The sequence below is a fragment of the Bombina bombina genome, chromosome 3 (genome assembly GCF_027579735.1).
Source record: "Bombina bombina isolate aBomBom1 chromosome 3, aBomBom1.pri, whole genome shotgun sequence".
Classification (NCBI taxonomy): Eukaryota; Metazoa; Chordata; class Amphibia; order Anura; family Bombinatoridae; genus Bombina; species Bombina bombina.
In genome coordinates this window covers 324370542-324392648 of record NC_069501.1, presented here as the reverse complement: position 1 = coordinate 324392648, position 22107 = coordinate 324370542, and the positions used below count along the sequence as shown (strand labels likewise).

Genomic DNA, 22107 nt, shown 5'->3' with positions numbered 1-22107 from the left:
CCTTGAAAGATGAAATCTCCCTTGTGGAGGAGAAGCTTTGAAGTCCAGAAGATATCCCTGAGATATGATCTCCAACGCCCAGGGATCCTGGACATCTCTTGCCCACGCCTGGGCGAAGAGAGAAAGTCTGCCCCCCACTAGATCCGTTTCTGGATAGGGGGCCATCCCTTCATGCTGTCTTAGGGGCAGTAGTAGGTTTTCTGGCCTGCTTGCCCTTGTTCCAGGACTGGTTAGTTTTCCAGGCCTGTCTGTAACGAGCAACAGTTCCTTCCTGTTTTGGAGCGGAGGAAGTTGATGCTGCTCCTGCCTTGAAGTTTCGAAAGGCACGAAAATTAGACTGTTTGGCCTTTGATTTGGCCCTGTCCTGAGGAAGAGTATGACCCTTACCTCCAGTAATGTCAGCGATAATTTCTTTCAAGCCGGGCCCGAATAAGGTTTGCCCCTTGAAAGGAATATTAAGCAATTTAGATTTAGAAGTCACGTCAGCTGACCAGGATTTAAGCCATGCCTGGATAGCGAATCCGGAGTTCTTAGCCGTTAGTTTAGTTAAATGTACAATGGCATCAGAAACAAATGCATTAGCTAGCTTAAGTGCTTTAAGCTTGTCCATAATTTCATCCAATGGAGCTGTGTGAATGGCCTCTTCTAGAGACTCAAACCAGAATGCCGCTGCAGCAGTGACAGGCGCAATGCATGCAAGGGGCTGTAAGATAAAACCTTGTTGAACAAACATTTTCTTAAGGTAACCTTCTAATTTTTTATCCATTGGATCCGAAAAAGCACAACTATCCTCCACCGGGATAGTGGTACGCTTAGCTAAAGTAGAAACTGCTCCCTCCACCTTAGGGACCGTCTGCCATAGGTCCCGTGTAGTGGCGTCTATTGGAAACATTTTCCTAAATATAGGAGGTGGGGAAAAGGGCACACCGGGTCTATCCCACTCCTTGCTAATAATTTCTGTAAGCCTTTTAGGTATAGGAAAAACGTCAGTACACACTGGCACCGCATAGTATCTATCCAGCCTACATAATTTCTCTGGAATTGCAACTGTGTTACAGTCATTCAGAGCCGCTAAAACCTCCCCTAGCAATACACGGAGGTTCTCAAGCTTAAATTTAAAATTAGAGATCTCTGAATCCGGTTTCCCTGGGTCAGATCCGTCACCCACAGAATGAAGCTCTCCGTCCTCATGTTCTGCAAACTGTGACGCAGTATCGGACATGGCACTCACAGCACCAGCGCGCTCTGTCCTTATCCCAGAGCAATCGCGCTTGCCTCTTAATTCTGGCAATTTAGATAATACTTCTGTCAGGGTATTATTCATAATAGTAGCCATGTCTTGTAAAGTGATTTGTATGGGCATCTGTGATGTACTTGGCGCCACAATATCACGCGCCTCCTGAGCGGGAGGCGAAGGTACTGACACGTGAGGAGAGTTAGTTCGCATAACTTCCCCCTCGTTGTCTGGTGATAATTCCTTTACAGATAAAGGCTGACCTTTATTATTTAAAGTGAAATCAATACATTTAGTACACATATTTCTATGGGGCTCCACACTGGCCTTCAAACATAGTGAACAAACAGATTCATCTGTGTCAGACATGTTTAAACAGACTAGCAATGAGACTAGCAAGCTTGGAAAACACATTAAAATAAATTTACAAGCAATATAGAAAACGCTACTGCGCCTTTAAGAAGCACAAAAAACTGTCACAGTTGAAATAACAATGAACCAAATCAGTTATAGCAACCAAATTTTCACAGTAAATGTATTAAGTTAGCAGAGCATTGCACCCACTTGCAAATGGATGATTAACCCCTTAATACCCAAAACGGATAATCAAATAGAGAAAAAAAACGTTTTTAACACAGTCAACTTGCTGTGACTGATTACCTCCCTCAAAAATGACTTTTGAAGTCCCTTGAGCTCTCTAGAGACGTCCTGGGTCATGCAGGAAGAAGCAGGAAGACTGAGACTGAATTTTTACTGCGCAAAAAAGCGCTAAAATAGGCCCCTCCCACTCATTATTACAACAGTGGGAACCTCAGTTAACTGTTTCTATGCAGAAATATAAGTCAGCCATGTGGAAAAATTCATGCCCCAATAAGTTTTATCACCAATGTACCTCACAAAAACGATTAAACATGCCAGCAAATGTTTTAAACATCCTTTTTTTAAAGAGTATGTATCTCTATTGATAAGCCTGATACCAGTCCTTCTACTGCATTTTAAGGCTTATTACATTACTTCAGTATTAGTAGCATTTTCTTAGTCAAATTCCATTCCTTAGAAAATTACTTTACTGCATATACATTAATCAGCCTGATACCAGTCGCTTTCACTGCATTTAAGGCTGTACTTACATTACATCGGTATCAGCAGTATTTTCTTAGTCAATTCCATTCCTTAGAAAAATATTTTACTGCACATACCTTATTTGCAGGAGACCCCGCACGCTATTCCCTTTCTGAAGTTACCCCACTCCTCAGAATGTGCGAGAACAGCCAGTGGATCTTAGTTACTTCTGCTAAGATCATAGAAAACGCAGGCAGATTCTTCTTCCAAATACTGCCTGAGAAAAAAACAGCACACTCCGGTGCCATTTAAAAATAACAAACTTTTGATTGAAGAAATAATTAAGTATAAATCACCACTCTCCTCTCACAACCTCCATCTATGTTGAGGGTTGCAAGAGAATGACTGGATATGACATGTGAGGGGAGGAGCTATATAGCGGCTCTGCTTGGGTGATCCTCTTGCAACTTCCTGTTGGGAAGGGAATATATCCCATAAGTAATGGATGACCCGTGGACTGAATACACTTAACAAGAGAAATATATTTTTCCTTACAGCAAAAAAAAAAAAAAAACACTACATCATTCTTTATGACATTTGGCAGGGACTAGGGATGGGCGAATGTTTCGCAACATTCGAAAAACGGCACAAATTTTAACACATTCGTTTGAATCGAATTTCGAATGTTTACATAACATTCTAACATTCGATTTTTGAATGTTCGGTTTTGAATTTTACGATTACATTTGAAAATATTCTTTTCGAAAAATTCAAATTTAGATTGTAATAGTATTTCTAATGCATTTTCTTTAAATTTAATTTTTGAATTATGCAATATTCAAATTCGAAAAATTCGAATTTAGATTGTAATAGAATTTCTAATGCTTTTTCTTTAAATGTAATATTCGAATTATGCAATACATGTATTCGAATTCGAAAAATTTGAATTTAGATTGTAATAGTATTTCTAATGCTTTTTCTTTAAATGTAATATTCGAATTATGCAATATTCGAATTCGAAAAAAAATAGAATTTAGAGTGTAATAGTATTTCTAATGCTTTTTCTTTAAATGTAATATTCAAATTATGCAATATTCGAATTCGAAAAATTTGAATTTATATTCGAATTTGAAAAATTCAAATTTATATGTTTGTAATAGTATTTCTAATGCTTTCTTTAAAGGTAATATTCGAATTATGCAATATTCTGGAAACATTCTAAATGATATATTTGTATCTATTATGTATCAATTTACTAGATTCCTGCCCTACCACATGAACTATTGAACTTCTGAATAATATTTGTTAAATAGAATGTTAAATTCGAAATTTTGAATGTGGATATTCGATATAATTATAAACATTCGAATTCGAAAGTGACATTCGAAATCTGTAAATAACATTTGATTTTCGAATTTTTAAGAATATTTGTTCTTATCGACATTCGGATTTAGAATTTGAATTTCGGTAATAGCATTTGTTCTACATTCGAAATTCGAAAATTTACACATTCGCCCATCCCTAGCAGGGACACAGAATTTATTGTGTAAACAGTGCATCATTTTTGTTCTATGTTTTAGTGGTTGCACACGCTATGCCCACACACTACACACTATATACACATACCAGAAAAGCATTACACTCACACAGGATACACAAACTCTACACAGATTTACAAAACACTATACATGCATTAATTACACACTACATCTAACAGAAGCACTGCATACACATACACACAACACAAACCACAAATACACTATGCACCACATAAACACCACACATACAGCACATAACTACACACCACAAAACACTACACACACACACATTACACAAGCACTGCAAACACACTATACACCACAAACATGCCATATACAGTATATACCACACGCATCTACATAAACAATGCACATAGCACAAACTACACACCACGAAACACTACACAAAACACTGAATATATTTCACACAGACACTAGATAGATACTACATATAGAAGAAACACAACAGAAGCATTAAACATGGACCACACAAACACAGTAAAACACATTAAAACATATTACAATTGAATAAAAATTATATCTTGGGGGGTTTGTCTGGGCGGCGTCCATGTTGAGTTGCAATATCAGAGGCTCCCAGTTTGAATCTGATAATCCACTGATAATCATTTGATAACTACAGCATCAATATACAATACAAATAGATACATAGATTTCGTATAGTCTGCTGACTCAAACATTATTAAAATTGCTGTTTCTGTTATCTCTGGACCCTGATCTGGAACATTGAGGACTTAGGCAGTGGTCTCACCAAGAGCTCTGAAAATGTGCTTGTCAGCTATATTTCCGGATATAATGCACCTTTTGGGGTATTTCAGATAAGAGAGAAGAGTTTATACACAAATGGAATTTGATCATTAAAGGGACACTGAACCCAAATGTTTTCCTTTGTGATTCAGATACAGCACGACATTTTAAGCAACTTTCTAATTTACTCCTATTATCAAATTTTCTTAATTCTCTTGGTATCTTAATTTGAAATGCAAGAATGTAAGTTTAGATGCTGCCCATTTTTGGTGAACAACCTGGGTTGTTCTTGCTGATTGGTGGATAAATTCATCCAATAAAAAAGTGCTGTCCAGAGTCTCAATAAAAAAAGCTTAGATGCCTTCTTTTTCAAATAAAGATAGCAAGAGAACAAAGAAAATTGGATAATAGGAGTAAATTAGAAAGTTGCTTAAAAATGCATGCTCTATCTGAATCAGAAAGAAAAAAAAATTTGGGTTCAGTGTCCCTTTAACCCCTTAACGACCAAGGACGTACGCCACACGTCCTCAAAAAAAATACAGTTAATGACCAAGGACGTGTGGCGTACGTCCTTGGTCTGGAAAGCAGCTGGAAGCGATCCTGCTCGCTTCCAGCTGCTTTCCGGTTATTGCAGTGATGCCTCGATATGGAGGCATCCTGCAATAACCCCCCTTGGCCATCCGATGCAGAGAGAGGTGGCCCTCTCTCCACCGGACATCGGTGGCCGGTATCGTTGGTGGGTGGGAACTTACGTGGGAGGCGGGTGGGTGGCCATCGATGATCTGTGTGGAGTGGGGCGGGATCGGGGGCGGGACATACGGGGCACGCACGGGAGCGCGCACGTGCACGGGGGGTAGTGGGTGGGCGCGTGCACGGGGCGGGAGCGGGTGGGAACCGCTACACTACAGAAAAAAAAAAAGTTAAAAGTAAAAAAAACGAATAAAAATGTAAATATTAAAAATGTAATCTAAGGGATCTGGAAGGGGTTGGGGGTTGGGAAAGCTACACTACAGAAAAGGTAATTTTTTTAAAAAAAGGCAAATTTTTTTACAAAACTGGGTACTGGCAGACAGCTGCCAGTACCCAAGATGGTGCCCATTAAGGCAGAGGGGAAGGGTTAGAGAGCTGTTTGGTGGGGGATCAGTGAGGTTGGGGGTCTAAGGGGGGATCCTACACATCAGCATATGTAAATATGCTTCTTTTTTTTTAAAAAAGGGCCAAATACCTTTTATTTTAGTACTGGCAGAGTTTCTGCCAGTACTTAAGATGGCGGGGACAATTGTGGGGTGGGGGAGGGAAGAGAGCTGTTTGGGAGGGATCAGGGGGTCTGATGTTTCAGGTGGGAGGCTGAGCTCTACACTAAAGATAAAATTAACCCTGCAAGCTCCCTACAAGCTACATAATTAACCCCTTCACTGCTAGCCATAATACAATTGTGATGCGCAGTGGCATTTAGAGGCCTTCTAATTACCAAAAAGCAATGCCAAAGCCATATATGTCTGCTATTTCTGACCAAAGGGGATCCCAGAGAAGCATTTACAACCATTTGTGCCATAATTGCACAATCTGTTTGTAAATAATTTCAGTGAGAAACCTAAAATTGAGAAAAAATTTACGTTTTTTTTAATTTGATCGCATTTGGCGGTGAAATGGTGGCATGAAATATACCAAAATTGGCCTAGATCAATACTTGGGGTTGTCTACTACACTACACTAAAGCTAAAACTACCCCAAAAAGCTCCCTACATAATTAACCCCTTCACTGCTGGGCATAATACACGTGTGATGCGCAGTGGCATTTAGCGGCCTTCTAATTACCAAAAAGCAACGCCAAAGTCAAATATGTCTGCTATTTCTGAACAAAGGGGATCCCAGAGAAGAATTTACAACCATTTATGCCATAATTGCACAAGCTGTTTGTAAATAATTTAAGTTAGAAACCAAAAGTTTGTGAAAAAATTTGTGAAAAGGGAACAATTTTTTGCATTTGATTGCATTTGGCTGTGAAATGGTGGCATGAAATATACCAAAATGGGCCTAGATCAATACTTTGGGTTGTCTACTAAAAAAATATATATACATGTCAATGGATATTCAGAGATTCCTGAAAGATATCAGTGTTCTAATGTAACTATCGCTAATTTTTAAAAGAAATGGTTTGGAAATAGCAAAGTGCTACTTGTATTTATGGCCCTATAGTTTACAAATGCCTAGATTTAGAGTTGGGCGGTAGCCGTGAAAACCAGCGTTAGAGGCTCCTAACGCTGGTTTTAGGCTACCTCCGGTATTTGGAGTCACTCAAAATAGGGTCTAACGCTCACTTTTCAGCCGCGACTTTTCCATACCGCAGATCCCCTTACGTCAATTGCGTATCCTATCTTTTCAATGGGATTTTTCTAACTCCGGTATTTAGAGTCGTGTCTGAAGTGAGCGTTAGAAATCTAACGACAAAACTCCAGCCGCAGAAAAAAGTCAGTAGTTAAGAGCTTTCTGGGCTAACGCCGGTTCATAAAGCACTTAACTACTGTACTCTAAAGTACACTAACACCCATAAACTACCTATGTACGCCTAAACCGATGTCCCCCCACATCGCCGCCACTCGATTACATTTTTTTAACCCCTAATCTGCCGACCGCCACCTACGTTATCCTTATGTACCCCTAATCTGCTGCCCCTAACACCGCCGACCCCTATATTATATTTATTAACCCCTAATCTGCCCCCCACAACGTCGCCGCCAGCTACCTACACTTATTAACCCCTAATCTGCCGACCGCAAAGCGCCGCCACCTACGTTATCCTTATTTACCCCTAATCTGCTGCCCTAACATCGCCGACCCCTATATTATATTTATTAACCCCTAATCTGCCCCCCACAACGTCGCCTCCACCTGCCTACACTTATTAACCCCTAATCTGCCGAGCAGACCTGAGCACTACTAAAATAAAGTTATTAACCCCTAATCCGCCTCACTAACCCTATAATAAATAGTATTAACCCCTAATCTGCCCTCCCTAACATCGCCGACACCTAACTTCAATTATTAACCCCTAATCTGCCGACTGGAGCTCACCGCTATTCTAATAAATGTATTAACCCCTAAAGCTAAGTCTAACACTAACACCCCCCTAAATTAAATATAATTTACATCTAACGAAATTAATTATCTCTTATTAAATAAATTATTCCTATTTAAAGCTAAATACTTACCTGTAAAATAAATCCTAATATAGCTACAATATAAATTATAATTATATTATAGCTATTTTAGGATTAATATTTATTTTACAGGCAACTTTGTAATTATTTTAACCATGTACAATAGCTATTAAATAGTTAAGAACTATTTAATAGTTACCTAGTTAAAATAATTACAAAATTACCTGTAAAATAAATCCTAACCTAAGTTACAATTAAACCTAACACTATACTATCATTAAATTAATTAAATAAAATACCTACAATTACCTACAATTAAACCTAACACTACACTATCAATAAATAAATTAAATACAATTCCTACAAATAACTACAATGAAATAAACTAACTAAAGTACAAAAAATAAAAAAGAACTAAGTTACAAAAAATAAAAAATATTTACAAACATAAGAAAAATATTACAACAATTTTAAACTAATTACACCTACTCTAAGCCCCCTAATAAAATAACAAAGACCCCCAAAATAAAAAATGCCCTACCCTATTCTAAATTACTAAAGTTCAAAGCTCTTTTACCTTACCAGCCCTGAACAGGGCCCTTTGCGGGGCATGCCCCAAGAAGTTCAGCTCTTTTGCCTGTAAAAAAAACACATACAATACCCCCCCCAACATTACAACCCACCACCCACATACCCCTAATCTAACCCAAACCCCCCTTAAATAAACCTAACACTAAGCCCCTGAAGATCATCCTACCTTGTCTTCACCTCACCAGGTATCACCAATCCGTCCTGGCTCCAAAATCTTCATCCAACCCAAGCGGGGGCTGGCGATCCATCATCCGGTGGCTGAAGAGGTCCAGAAGAGGCTCCAAAGTCTTCATCCTATCCGGGAAGAATAGGAGATCCGGACCGGCAACCATCTTGATCCAAGCGGCATCTTCTATCTTCATCCGATGACGACCGGCTCCATCCTGAAGACCTCCACCGCGGACCCATCTTCTTCCGGCGACGTCCAACTGAAGAATGACGGTTCCTTTAAGGGACGTCATCCAAGATGGCGTCCCTCGAATTCCGATTGGCTGATAGGATTCTATCAGCCAATCGGAATTAAGGTAGGGATATTCTGATTGGCTGATGGAATCAGCCAATCAGAATCAAGTTCAATCCGATTGGCTGATCCAATCAGCCAATCAGATTGAGCTCGCATTCTATTGGCTGATCGGAACAGCCAATAGAATGCAAGCTCAATCTGATTGGCTGATTCCATCAGCCAATCAGAATATTCCTACCTTAATTCTGATTGGCTGATAGAATCCTATCAGCCAATTGGAATTCGAGGGACGCCATCTTGGATGACGTCCCTTAAAGGAACCGTCATTCTTCAGTTGGATGTCGCCGAAGAAGATGGGTCCGCGGTGGAGGTCTTCAGGATGGAGCCGGTCGTCATCGGATGAAGATAGAAGATGGCGGTTGGATCAAGATGGTTGCTGGTCCGGATCGCCTCTTCTTCCCGGATAGGATGAAGACTTTGGAGCCTCTTCTGGACCTCTTCAGCCACCGGATGATGGATCGCCAGCCCCCGCTTGGGTTGGATGAAGATTTTGGAGCCAGGACGGATCGGTGATACCTGGTGAGGTGAAGACAAGGTAGGATGATCTTCAGGGGCTTAGTGTTAGGTTTATTTAAGGGGGGTTTGGGTTATATTAGGGGTATGTGGGTGTTGGGTTGTAATGTTGGGGGGGGGTATTGTATGTTTTTTTTTACAGGCAAAAGAGCTGAACTTCTTGGGGCATGCCCCGCAAAGGGCCCTGTTCAGGGTTGGTAAGGTAAAAGAGCTTTGAACTTTTTAATTTAGAATAGGGTAGGGCCTTTTTTATTTTGGGGGTCTTTGTTATTTTATTAGGGGGCTTAGAGTAGGTGTAATTAGTTTAAAATTGTTGTAATATTTTTCTTATGTTTGTAAATATTTTTTTATTTTTTGTAACTTAGTTCTTTTTTATTTTTTGTACTTTAGTTAGTTTATTTCATTGTAGTTATTTGTAGGAATTGTATTTAATTTATTTATTGATAGTGTAGTGTTAGGTTTAATTGTAGGTAATTGTAGGTATTTTATTTAATTAATTTAATGATAGTATAGTGTTAGGTTTAATTGTAACTTAGGTTAGGATTTATTTTACAGGTAATTTTGTAATTATTTTAACTAGGTAACTATTAAATAGTTCTTAACTATTTAATAGCTATTGTACATGGTTAAAATAATTACAAAGTTGCCTGTAAAATAAATATTAATCCTAAAATAGCTATAATATAATTATAATTTATATTGTAGCTATATTAGGATTTATTTTACAGGTAAGTATTTAGCTTTAAATAGGAATAATTTATTTAATAAGAGATAATTAATTTCGTTAGATACAAATTATATTTAACTTAGGGGGGTGTTAGTGTTAGGGTTAGACTTAGCTTTAGGGGTTAATACATTTATTAGAATAGCGGTGAGCTCCAGTCGGCAGATTAGGGGGTTAATAATTGAAGTTAGGTGTCGGCGATGTTAGGGAGGGCAGATTAGGGGTTAATACTATTTATTATAGGGTTAGTGAGGCGGATTAGGGGTTAATAACTTTATTATAGTAGCGCTCAGGTCCGGTCGGCAGATTAGGGGTTAATAAGTGTAGGCAGGTGGAGGCGACGTTGTGGGAGGCAGATTAGGGGTTAATAAATATAATATAGGGGTCGGCGATGTTAGGGCAGCAGATTAGGGGTACATAGGGATAATGTAAGTAGCGGCGGTTTACGGAGCGTCAGATTAGGGGTTAATAATAATATGCAGGGGTCAGCGATAGCGGGGCGGCAGATTAGGGGTTAATAAGTGTAAGGTTAGGGGTGTTTAGACTCGGGGTACATGTTAGAGTGTTAGGTGCAGACGTAGGAAGTGTTTCCGCATAGCAAACAATGGGGCTACGTTAGGAGCTGAACGCGGCTTTTTTGCAGGTGTTAGGTTTTTTTTCAGCTCAAACAGCCCCATTGTTTTCTATGGGGGAATCGTGCACAAGCACGTTTTTGAGGCTGGCCACTTTAGTAAGCAACTCTGGTATCGAGAGTTGAAGCTGCGTTAAATATGCTCTACGCTCCTTTTTTGGAGCCTAACGCAGCCTTTATGTGGACTCTCAATACCAGAGTTATTTTTATGGTGCGGCCAAAAAAAAGCCGGCGTTAGCTTTTCGGGTCGTTACCGACAAAACTCCAAATCTAGCCGAAAAAGAGCAAAGAACATGTAAACATTGGGTATTTCTAAAATCAGGACAAAATTTAGAAACTATTTAGCATGGGTGTTTTTTGGTGGTTGTAGATGTGTAACAGATTTTGGGGGTCAAAGTTAGAAAAAGTGTGTTTTTTTTCCATTTTTTCCTCATATTTTATAATTTTTTTTATAGTAAATTATAAGATATGATGAAAATAATGGTATCTTTAGAAAGTCCATTTAATGGCAAGAAAAACGGTATATAATATGTGTGGGTACAGTAAATGAGTAAGAGGAAAATTACTGCTAAACACAAACACCTCAAAAATGTAAAAATAGCCTTGGTCCCAAACGGACATAAAATGGAAAAGTGCTGTGGTCATTAAGGGGTTAAGCTTTATTGGATGCTGTGACTTGCTTAATAGAAGAAAAAAGAGGGTAAAAATAGTGTGCAAATCTTACCCCTGCACATATACTAGTCTGCTCCCATAAAACAGAAAAGAGTTTGGACAGAAATAACAAAAAGTTGTTGTGTGTATATGTGCGCTAACAGCTAAGGGGTGATTATTAATATAGTAGTTTTACTACACAGACAGAAAATATTTAACAAAGTGGTATTTAATCAAAAAAGAAATATACAAATGTATAATGCACCAGAATAATTAAAATAATACTCACATATGACCGGTCATCTAAATGTTATCTATAATAAAAAGATAAAACAATTGCAAGTGATTTCCACCTATTATATTATCTTTTGGTACTAAAATATTTAAATAGCTATTACACTAATGGTACATAGAAATGTCATTGGTTAGTAACAGACCAACTAATAGCCTTATAAGATGTATTTTTCAGTGTGTCCTTACTGCAAATGGGAGATCCCTTTTTACAAACACATTTGTTTGCTTATTCTAGAGTCCTTAATTAGGATATACATCAATTCCTCTTTTTCCGCGAAAAAAAACTTTTTGTTGTAAACACACTGGGTTGCTTATTCTAAAGTCCTTAATTAAGATACACACCGGTATGTCTTTTTTCTTATATGAAAAACTAGTTTATACCCTTAATAAGGGACCAACCATGGGATAATGTTAATACAAAATGTATTTGCTGGAAATGTCACTTGTTATTTCTTTAACCCAACAGATATGAACAGATATATGGAGTTGTTCATTTTTGTAGTTTGACTAGAAAAGTCCCTCCAAATAATATAATAGGTGGAAATCACTTGCAATTGTTTTATCTTTTTATTATAGATAACATTTAGATGACCGGTCATATGTGAGTATTATTTTAATTATTCTGGTGCATTATACATTTGTATATGTCTTTTTTTGATTAAATACCACTTTTTTAAATATTTTCTGTCTCTGTAGTAAAACTACTATATTAATAATTACCCCTTAGCTGTTTGCACACATATACACACAACAACTTTTTGCTTAATAGAAGACCATCACATCATGCATGAATGGGGTGGTATACATAAGCCTACAGCTCAAGACAGAAGTTTATTGGTGCATGGTATTCATTATTGAAGATACATCTAGGAGGTTCTATATTCTGGCTCTACAGAAGTGGAAATTACCCCAATATACAATGCATCTATGGTTTGTGTGCAGCAGGACCTTCAAGATGTTCTGTCAGAAGTCACTCATTTAGAAAAGAGTGACCCTTCATTTATTTTTTATGAAAGTGACACAGTGATGCTGTGAAGCGGCCAATCATGGCTGAGTTACCAGAAATATCTACTGTGGTCCTTAGCTGGTATGAGACTTATAGGAAAGCAGGTTAGGAGGACAAGATGGCCGATGCGGCCGATGCATTTGGAGCTGATTAGGAAAAAGGTATCAACGTTTCAATGCGTTCTGCTTTGGATACAATGCGGGTCAGAGCTGGTATTTTGAATATGCAAAACTTTTTTACCTTGTGGTAGCGCTTTGTGGTTGATAGATTGTGGAAACAATGCATACTGTCAGCCTCTTGCAAGTATATTTTGTCTGGTTCCCTACAATGGAGAAATGGTGTGGGGTAAAAATTTTGTAGTTTTCACTATGTATTGAGAGCAACTTTGGCATTTTTTTGAATTGTAAGCTTACTGTGAGTCATGGAACCATTTCATTTCTTGTTTGGAACTCACTGTTCTGTATAATATTTTAAGGTTTATAGTATATGCCCATAAATAACCAGGCTTCTCTCTGCATGAGTGCATACTTGTATATATCTGTAAGTTTCATTATTGTGCGCTTAATAGATCACCAAATTTTCATTTTAAAAATTAGGATGGTACCTTGTTGTTTACCTCCCTCCTTATGTCACTGTAAACATATATATTATCAGATATTATTATCAGTTATTTGTAGAGCACCAACAGATTTTATAAATATAATTGTGGTATACAGGGTAACATTTATAGGGATCAAATGGGTAGAGGGCCCTGATGAGAGTTGCACTGTTGTAGTCAGTTCCTATGACGGTTTACATGCTAAAGGGGTTCAAAGGGATGGATAGCAAATGAGAAGAGGAACTGGGGTTAGGAAAGGTTAGTGTAGGATGTATGCATCCCTGAACAGTATAGTCTTTAGGGAGCGCTTGAAACTTTCAAAGCTAGGGGGAGTCATGTAGAGTGAGGCAAAGAGTTCCACAAGATAGAAGCCAGTCTGGAGTAGTCCTATAGATGGGAATGTGAGGAGGTAACAAGAGAGGAGGAGGTTGTGAGCAGAGCGAAGGGGACGGGAGGGAGAGTATCTGGAGACAAGGTCTGAGATATAGGGGGAGCAGTACAGTTGAGGGCCTTGTATGTCATAGTCAGAATTGTGTGTTTAATTCTGGAGGCGAAATGAAGCCAGTGAAGGGATTGGCAGAGAGGTGCAGCAGATGAAGAGCGACATGTAAGGAGGTGAGCCTGGCAGAAGCATTCATTATGGATTTTAAAGGAGCTAGACGGCAGCTAGGGAGACCAGAGAGGATGGAGTTGCAATAGTCAAGGCGGGAAAGGATGAAAGAGTGGATTCAAATCTTAGTTGTGTCTTGTGTAAGGAAATTTCTCATTTTAGAGATGTTTTTAAGGTGGAAGAGTCAGGATTTGGCCAAAGACTGGATGTGGGGAGTGAAAGTAAGATCTGAGTCAAGTGTGGCACCAAAATATCGGGCATGCAGGGTAGGGGTAATGATGGAGTTATCTATCAATCTATCTATCTATATATATAAAACAAGGAAGGGAACTGCACTCGCATACCGGACCGGGTACACATCCCATGACCCTGCAACATGCTCAGCCCCGGGTGCCACTGGCACTCACAGGAAGCTGTGCTGTCCCCAGCGCCACAGGCAGTTAGCCCCAGACAGGTCTGGGTGTAAGAACCATAGGGAAAATTACAAAACAAATTAATACAACACACAGAGAAAACCCAGCACTCACTTACAAGCTCTCAGCTAAGATTTAAAAGCAAAAATGGAAAGGTTAGTTACCGCATCTGGCCAAATGGGACAAGCCCAGGTACCACGTCAAGGTCCTTTTCAATACCTGGGACCCTAAAACAGCGACACAATGCAAGCTTTCAAATCCAAACAAACTGAGAACAAGGGAAGGGTGCACAGCATATATAATCACCCTAGAAATATACAAAACACGGAAGGGAACTGCACTCTCATACCGGACCGGGTACATATCCCATGACCCTGCGACATGCTTAGCCCTGGGTGCCACTGGCACTCACAGGGAGCTGTGCTTCCTTTTAAATTTTAAATCTTAGCTGAGAGCTTGTAAGTGAGTGCTGGGTTTTCTCTGTGTGTTGTATCTATCTATCTATCTATCTATATATATATATATATATATATATATATATATATATATGCACTGAGCGGTATTATCCTTCATAGTCTATGCCTTTTCAAGCTCAGCTGCTACACAAGTGGCACCTTACATCAGATGCATACCCCCTACAGCCCAGTTATGCCAGCTGAATGCCCAATTGTAAAAAGAAATATTGCAAACGCTGTAAATGATAACATTGTGTTTGATGAATGATGGTAGTGCTTTCTTACATTGGGGTAATTTAGCATAAGGTGTTTAGTGAGCCTGCTGTCTGCACGCAATTGATTAATAGTTATTCTGGAATAGCATTAGTTATTATGTAAGTCTATATAGAGATCCTGTTATGATCTAAATATTGGAAATAATAAATTACTATTTGGAGGGATCTTCTTATATTTTACTATACTCCCCAATCTAGCTTCAGTTTACTAATATGCTACATCTATTTTAAGGATGCTTGTGAGTCAGGGTGTCACATTGAACTATAGTGACTAAGTATTATTTGTATCAAGACCATATAAAGGCCCATTACTTACAAACTTTTCCTTGTTTGAAGTAAACCCATAACCTCTCTACTTATCTGAAAATATCAAATATACCAAGGTTCAGTCCAAGGGGCTGATTTATCAAGCTCCGTATGGAGCTTGATGCCCCTTGTTTCTGGCGAGCCTTCAGAAGTAATGAGGCAGCGGTCTAAAGATCGCTGCTCCATAACTGGTCCACCCAATACGATCGGGTTGATTGACACCCACTGCTAGCAGCTGATTGGCCCAGAATCTGCAGGGGGCGGCATTGCACCAGCAGTTCAGAAGAACTGCTGGTGCAATGATAAATGCCGACAGTGTATGCTGTCTGCATTTATCGATGTGCAGCGGACATGATACGCTATATCGTATCATGTCTACTCACACTATAATAAATATACCCCATAATGTTCATCCTATATTTGATCTTATCTGCTAATATGCATGGGTTTCACACTGTTATCTCTAAATTTATATATGAGTAACGTTTTGATGGTCCAAAATAGGCCCTATTATTAAAGGTATCATCCTGTCATTGAGATACTTTTCTGGAGTGGGCAGCCTAAAAGTGATTTCAATTTATTTATGGCAGTATAAGTTTAAAATAAGTTTAACAAGAAGTTAATTATGCTTATTACACACACACATATTTAGACATATATATATATATATACATACACACATTATAGCCCTTTTCAGTCAAATATCCTGTCATACACCATGTCCCTTTAACCCTTTAAAAACATTTTTATTTTTATCTGAAAGTTTTTTTATCAGAAAATGTATATATGAGTGTAAACGTTTCAATATGCGTGTAAGTTAGTGTGGTTGCGATATTTATTATCGCGTCACACACTGCCACTAGTGCACCATTTGTAATGTATCCCAATATATTTTGTATTTATAATAAATAAAACTAGTTCATAACAGTACTTCTAATTACAAGTTAATTAAAAGTCATTCAAAACTTAAAGTGACAGTCAACACAATTTTTTTTATTGTTTAGATAAGATAGACAAAGCCTTTACTACCATTCCCCAGCTTTAAACAACCAACATGGTTATATTAACATACTTTATAACCTTTAAACCTCTAAATTTTCAGTCTGTTTCTAAGTCCCTAAAGACAGCCCCATGATCACATGCTTTTGTATTTGCTTTTCACATCGGGGGAAGCTAGTTCATGTGAGCCATATAGATAACATTGTGCGGACGCCCTTACGGCTAGATTTAGAGTTCTGCAGCCAAAGGGGTGCGTTAGCTACGCATGATTTTTTTCCCCCGCACCTTTTAAATACTGCTGGTATTTAGAGTTCACAGAATGGCTGCGTTAGGCTCCAAAAAGGGAGCGTACAGGCATATTTACCGCCACTGCAACTCTAGATACCAGCTTTGCTTACGGATGCGGCCAGCTTCAAAAACGTGTTCGTGCACGATTCCCCCATAGAAAACAATGGGGCCATTTGAGCTGAAAAAAAACCTAACACCTGCAAAAAAGCAATGTTCAGCTCCTAACGCAGCCCCATTGTTTTCTATGGGGAAACACTTCCTACGTCTGCACCTAACACTCTAACATGTACCCCAAGTCTAAACACCCCTAACCTTACACTTATTAACCCCTAATCTGCCACCCCCACTATCGCTGACACCTGCATATTTTTTTTAACCCCTAATCTGCCGCTCCGTACACCGCCGCTACCTACATTATACCTATGTACCCCTAATCTGCTGCCCCTAACACCACCGACCCCTATATTTATTAACCCCTAATCTGCCCCCCACAACGTCGCCTCCACCTACCTACAATAATTAACCCCTAATCTGCCGACCGAACCACACCGCTACTATAATAAATGTATTAACCCCTAATCCGCCCTCCCTAACATCGCCGACACCTAACTTCAAACATTAACCCCTAATCTGCCGACCGGAGCTCACCGCTATTCTAATAAATGTATTATCCCCTAAAGCTAAGTCTAACCCTAACCCTAACACCCCCCCTAAGTTAAATATAATTTTTATCCAACAAAATAAATTAACTCTTATTAAATAAATTAATCCTATTTAAAACTAAATACTTACCTGTAAAATAAACCCCAATATAGCTACAATATAAATTATAATCATATTGTAGCTATTTTAGGATTAATATTTATTTTACAGGCAACTTTGTATTTATTTTAACCAGGTACAATAGCTATTAAATAGTTAATAACTATTTAATAGTTACCTAGTTAAAATAATTACAAAATTACCTGTAAAATAAATCCTAACCTAAGTTACAATTAAACCTAACACTACACTATCAATAAATTAATTAAATAAAATACCTACAATTATCTACAATTAAACCTAACACTGCACTATCAATAAATTAATTAAATACAATACCTACAAATAACTACAAATAAATAAACTAACTAAAGTACAAAAAATAAAAAAAAATCTTCATCCAAGCCCAAGCGGGGGCTGGCGATCCATAATCCGGCGGCTGAAGAGGTCCAGAAGAGGCTCCAAAGTCTTCATCCTATCCGGGAAGAAGAGGCGATCTGGACCGGCAACCATCTTGATCCAAGCGGCATCTTCTATCTTCCGATGAGGAACGGCTCCATCGTGAAGACTCCCAGCGCGGATCAATCTTCTTCTTCCGACGTCCAACTGAAGAATGAAGGTTCCTTTAAGGGACGTCATCCAAGATGGCGTCCCTCGAATTCCGATTGGCTGATAGGATTCTATCAGCCAATCGGAATTAAGGTAGGAAAATTCTGATTGGCTGATGGAATCAGCCAATCAGAATCAAGTTCAATCCGATCAGCCAATCAGATTGAGCTCGCATTCTATTGGCTGTTCCGATCAGCCAATAGAATGCAAGCTCAATCTGATTGGCTGATCGGATCAGCCAATCGGATTGAACTTGATTCTGATTGGCTGATTCCATCAGCCAATCAGAATTTTCCTACCTTAATTCCGATTGGCTGATAGAATCCTATCAGCCAATCGGAATTCGAGGGACGCCATCTTGGATGACGTCCCTTAAAGGAACCTTCATTCTTCAGTTGGGACGTCGGAAGAAGAAGATTGATCCGTGCTGGAGGTCTTCACAATGGAGCCGTTCCTCATCGGATGAAGATAGAAGATGCCGCTTGGATCAAGATGGTTGCCGGTCCGGATCGCCTCTTCTTCCCGGATAGGATGAAGACTTTGGAGCCTCTTCTGGACCTCTTCAGCTGCCGGATTATGGATCGCCAGCCCCCGCATGGGCTTGGATGAAGATTTCAGAGCCAGGACGGATCGGTGTGATACCCGGCGAGGTGAAGATAAGGTAAGAAGATCTTCAGGTGCTTAGTGTTAGGTTTATTTAAGGGGGGTTTGGGTTAGATTAGGGGTATGTGGGTGGTGGGTTTTAATGTTGGGGGGGGTATTGTATGTGTTTTTTTTACAGGCAAAGGAGCTGAATTCTTTGGGGCATGCCCCACAAAAGGTCTTTTTAAGGGCTGGTAAGGTAAAAGAACTTTGAACTTTTTTAATTTAGAATAGGGTAGGGCATTTTTTTATTTTGGGGGGCTTTGTTATTTTATTAGGGGGCTTAGAGTAGGTGTAATTAGTTTAAAATTGTTGTAATATTTTTCTTATGTTTGTAAATATTTTTTTATTTTTTGTAACTTAGTTCTTTTTTATTTTTTGTACTTTAGTTAGTTTATTTAAATGTATTTATTTGTAGGTATTGTATTTAATTAATTTATTGATAGTGTAGTGTTAGGTTTAATTGTAACTTAGGTTAGGATTTATTTTACAGGTAATTTTGTAATTATTTTAACTAGGTAACTATTAAATAGTTCTTAACTATTTAATAGCTATTGTACCTGGTTAAAATAATTACAAAGTTACCTGTAAAATAAATATAAATCCTAAAATAACTACAATACAATTATAATTTATATTGTAGCTATATTAGGGTTTATTTTACAGCTAAGTATTTAGCTTTAAATAGGAATAATTTATTTAATAATAGTTAATTTATTTTGTTAGATTTAAATTATATTTAAGTTAGGGGGGTTTTAGTGTTAGGGTTAGACTTAGCTTTAGGGGTTAATACATTTATTATGGTAGCGGTGAGCTCCGGTCTGCAGATTAGGGGTTAATGCTTGAAGTTAGGTGTCGGCGATGTTAGGGAGGGCAAATTAGGGGTTAATACTATTTATTATAGGGTTATTGAGGCGGGAGTGAGGCGGATTAGGGGTTAATAACTTTATTATAGTAGCGGTGCGGTCCACTCGGCAGATTAGGGGTTAATAAGTGTAGGTAGGTGGCGGCGACGTTGGGGGGGGCAGATTAGGTGTTAATAAATATAATATAGGTGTCGGCGGTATTAGGGGCAGCAGATTAGGGGTACATAGGGATAACTTAGCTGGCGGCGGTGTACGGAGCAGCAGATTAGGGGTTAAAAAATTTAATAGAGTGGCGGCGATGTGGGGGGACCTCGGTTTAGGGGTACATAGGTAGTTTATGGGTGTTAGTGTACTTTAGAGCACAGTAGTTAAGAGCTTTATAAACCGGCGTTAGCCCAGAAAGCTCTTAACTCCTTTTTTTTTTCTGCGGCTGGAGTCTTGTTGTTAGATTTTTAACGCTCACTTCAGCCACGACTCTAAATACCAGCGTTAGAAAGATCCCATTGAAAAGATAGGATACGCAAATGGCGTAGGGTGATCTGCGGTATTGAAAAGTCGCGGCTGTAAAGTGAGCGTTAAACCCTTTCCTGACTGACTCTAAATACCAGAGGGCGGTAAAAACCAGCGTTAGGAGCCTCTAACGCTGGTTTTGACGGCTACCGCCCAACTCTAAATCTAACACTGCACTAATTGGCTTAAATGCAAGTCAATAAAGTCATGTGATCAGGGGGCCATCAGAAGATACTTGGAAACAAGGTAATCACAGAGGTAAAAAGTTTATTTTTATGTGCAAAACTGGGGAAAGGGTAATAAAGGTATTATCTATCTTTTAAAACAATTAAAAAAATTTGAGTTGACTGTCCCTTTAAATCCTTCAAAAACAAATTATTATTAAAAAAAATTGAGAATTTTTTATTTTTTGTTAGGGAACATGAAACTTTTCACAAGATGAGACATAAGCTCTGCAAAATGATATTGACCCATGGCTTTATCTGCTCTGCCATATTTAGCGAATATAGTTCAGTTGCTAAAGGGTTCTGAGCGTGGACTGTTGTCACTTCTATGACTTTATGATTAAAAATATGTATTTCCTATTTTTAGGAAACTTCTTTCAGGATCCTCTTCCAGAAGCTGACCTGTACATTCTTTCACTTATAACGCATTGCTGGGCTGAGGATAAATGTTTACATTTGCTAAGAAAAATTTATAATGCCTGCAAACCAGGTATGTTAAATATTTTTTGTTACCATATGATTAAAGTGATACTGTATGGGCACAGATCTTGGAGCTAATCTTGCAACATTAGAAAGTGAAAGGTTTAAAAGTAATTCAAGAAATGTTTATAGAATTATGTATCTGAAGCAGCAGTGACTAATACAATAATTGTAATTAATTATATCTGATATTGATATAAAATTATATTGAACAAAATAAAATGATTGATCAAATAAAGTTTTATTTTTCAAAATAGACAGGAAACCAGTCACAAATAAATCAGAATAAAGAATTTATTTAAAGGGACATGAAACCCAAAAAACATAATTTATGTAAGAACTTACCTGATAAATTCATTTCTTTCATATTGGCAAGAGTCCATGAGCTAGTGACGTATGGGATATACAATCCTAGCAGGAGGGGCAAAGTTTCCCAAACCTCAAAATGCCTATAAATACACCCTCACCACTCCCACAATTCAGTTTAACGAATAGCCAAGAAGTGGAGTGAAAAGGAGTAAAAAGCATCAACAAAGGAATTTGGAAATAAGTGTGCTTTATACAAAAAAATCATAACCACCATAAAAAAGGGGGTGGGACTCATGGACTCTTGCCAATATGAAAGAAATGAATTTATCAGGTAAGTTCTTACATAAATTATGTTTTCTTTCATGTAATTGGCAAGAGTCCATGAGCTAGTGACGTATGGGATAGCAATACCCAAGATGTGGAACTCCACGCAAGAGTCACTAGAGAGGGAGGGACAAAATAAAAACAAACATTTCCCTGAAAAAAAAATTAATCCACAACCCAAATATAAGTTTATTCTCAAAAAAGAAAAAGAAAAACTTAAATCATAAGCAGAAGAATCAAACTGAAACAGCTGCCTGAAGAACTTTCCTACCAAAAACCGCTTCCGAAGAAGCAAATACATCAAAATGGTAGAATTTAGTAGATGTATGCAAAGAAGACCAAGTTGCTGCTTTGCAAATCTGATCAACTCAAGCTTCATTCTTAAAAGCCCAAGAAGTGGAAACCGATGTAGTAGAATGAGCTGTAATTCTCTGAGGCGGGGCTTTGATGAATCAATAGCTTTAACCACAATGCCAAAGAAATGGCAGACGCCTTCTGACCTTTCTTGGAACCAGAAAAGATAACAAATAGACTAGAAGTCTTCCTGAAATCTTTAGTGGCTTCAACATAATATTTCAGAGCTCTCACCACATCCAAAGAATGTGAATATCTCTCCAAAGAATTCTTAGGATTAGGACACAAAGAAGGGACAACAATTTCTCTATTAATGTTGTTAGAATTCACAACCTTAGGTAAGAATTTAAATGAAGTCTGCAAAACTGCCTTATCCTGATGAAAAATCAG

The 22107-nt window shown here is 38.3% G+C and overlaps 1 protein-coding gene across 1 annotated transcript in view; it reads left to right on the top strand.

The window, feature by feature from the left end:
* The window catches only part of LOC128653245 (acetylserotonin O-methyltransferase-like), a 222859-nt gene that overhangs the window by 186935 nt on the left and 13817 nt on the right, over window positions 1-22107 (top strand). Inside the window, exon 7 of the mRNA XM_053706433.1 lies at window positions 20618-20740. Within this exon, the coding sequence (XP_053562408.1) occupies window positions 20618-20740 (123 nt within the window). The remainder of the gene's footprint in view (window positions 1-20617; window positions 20741-22107) is intronic.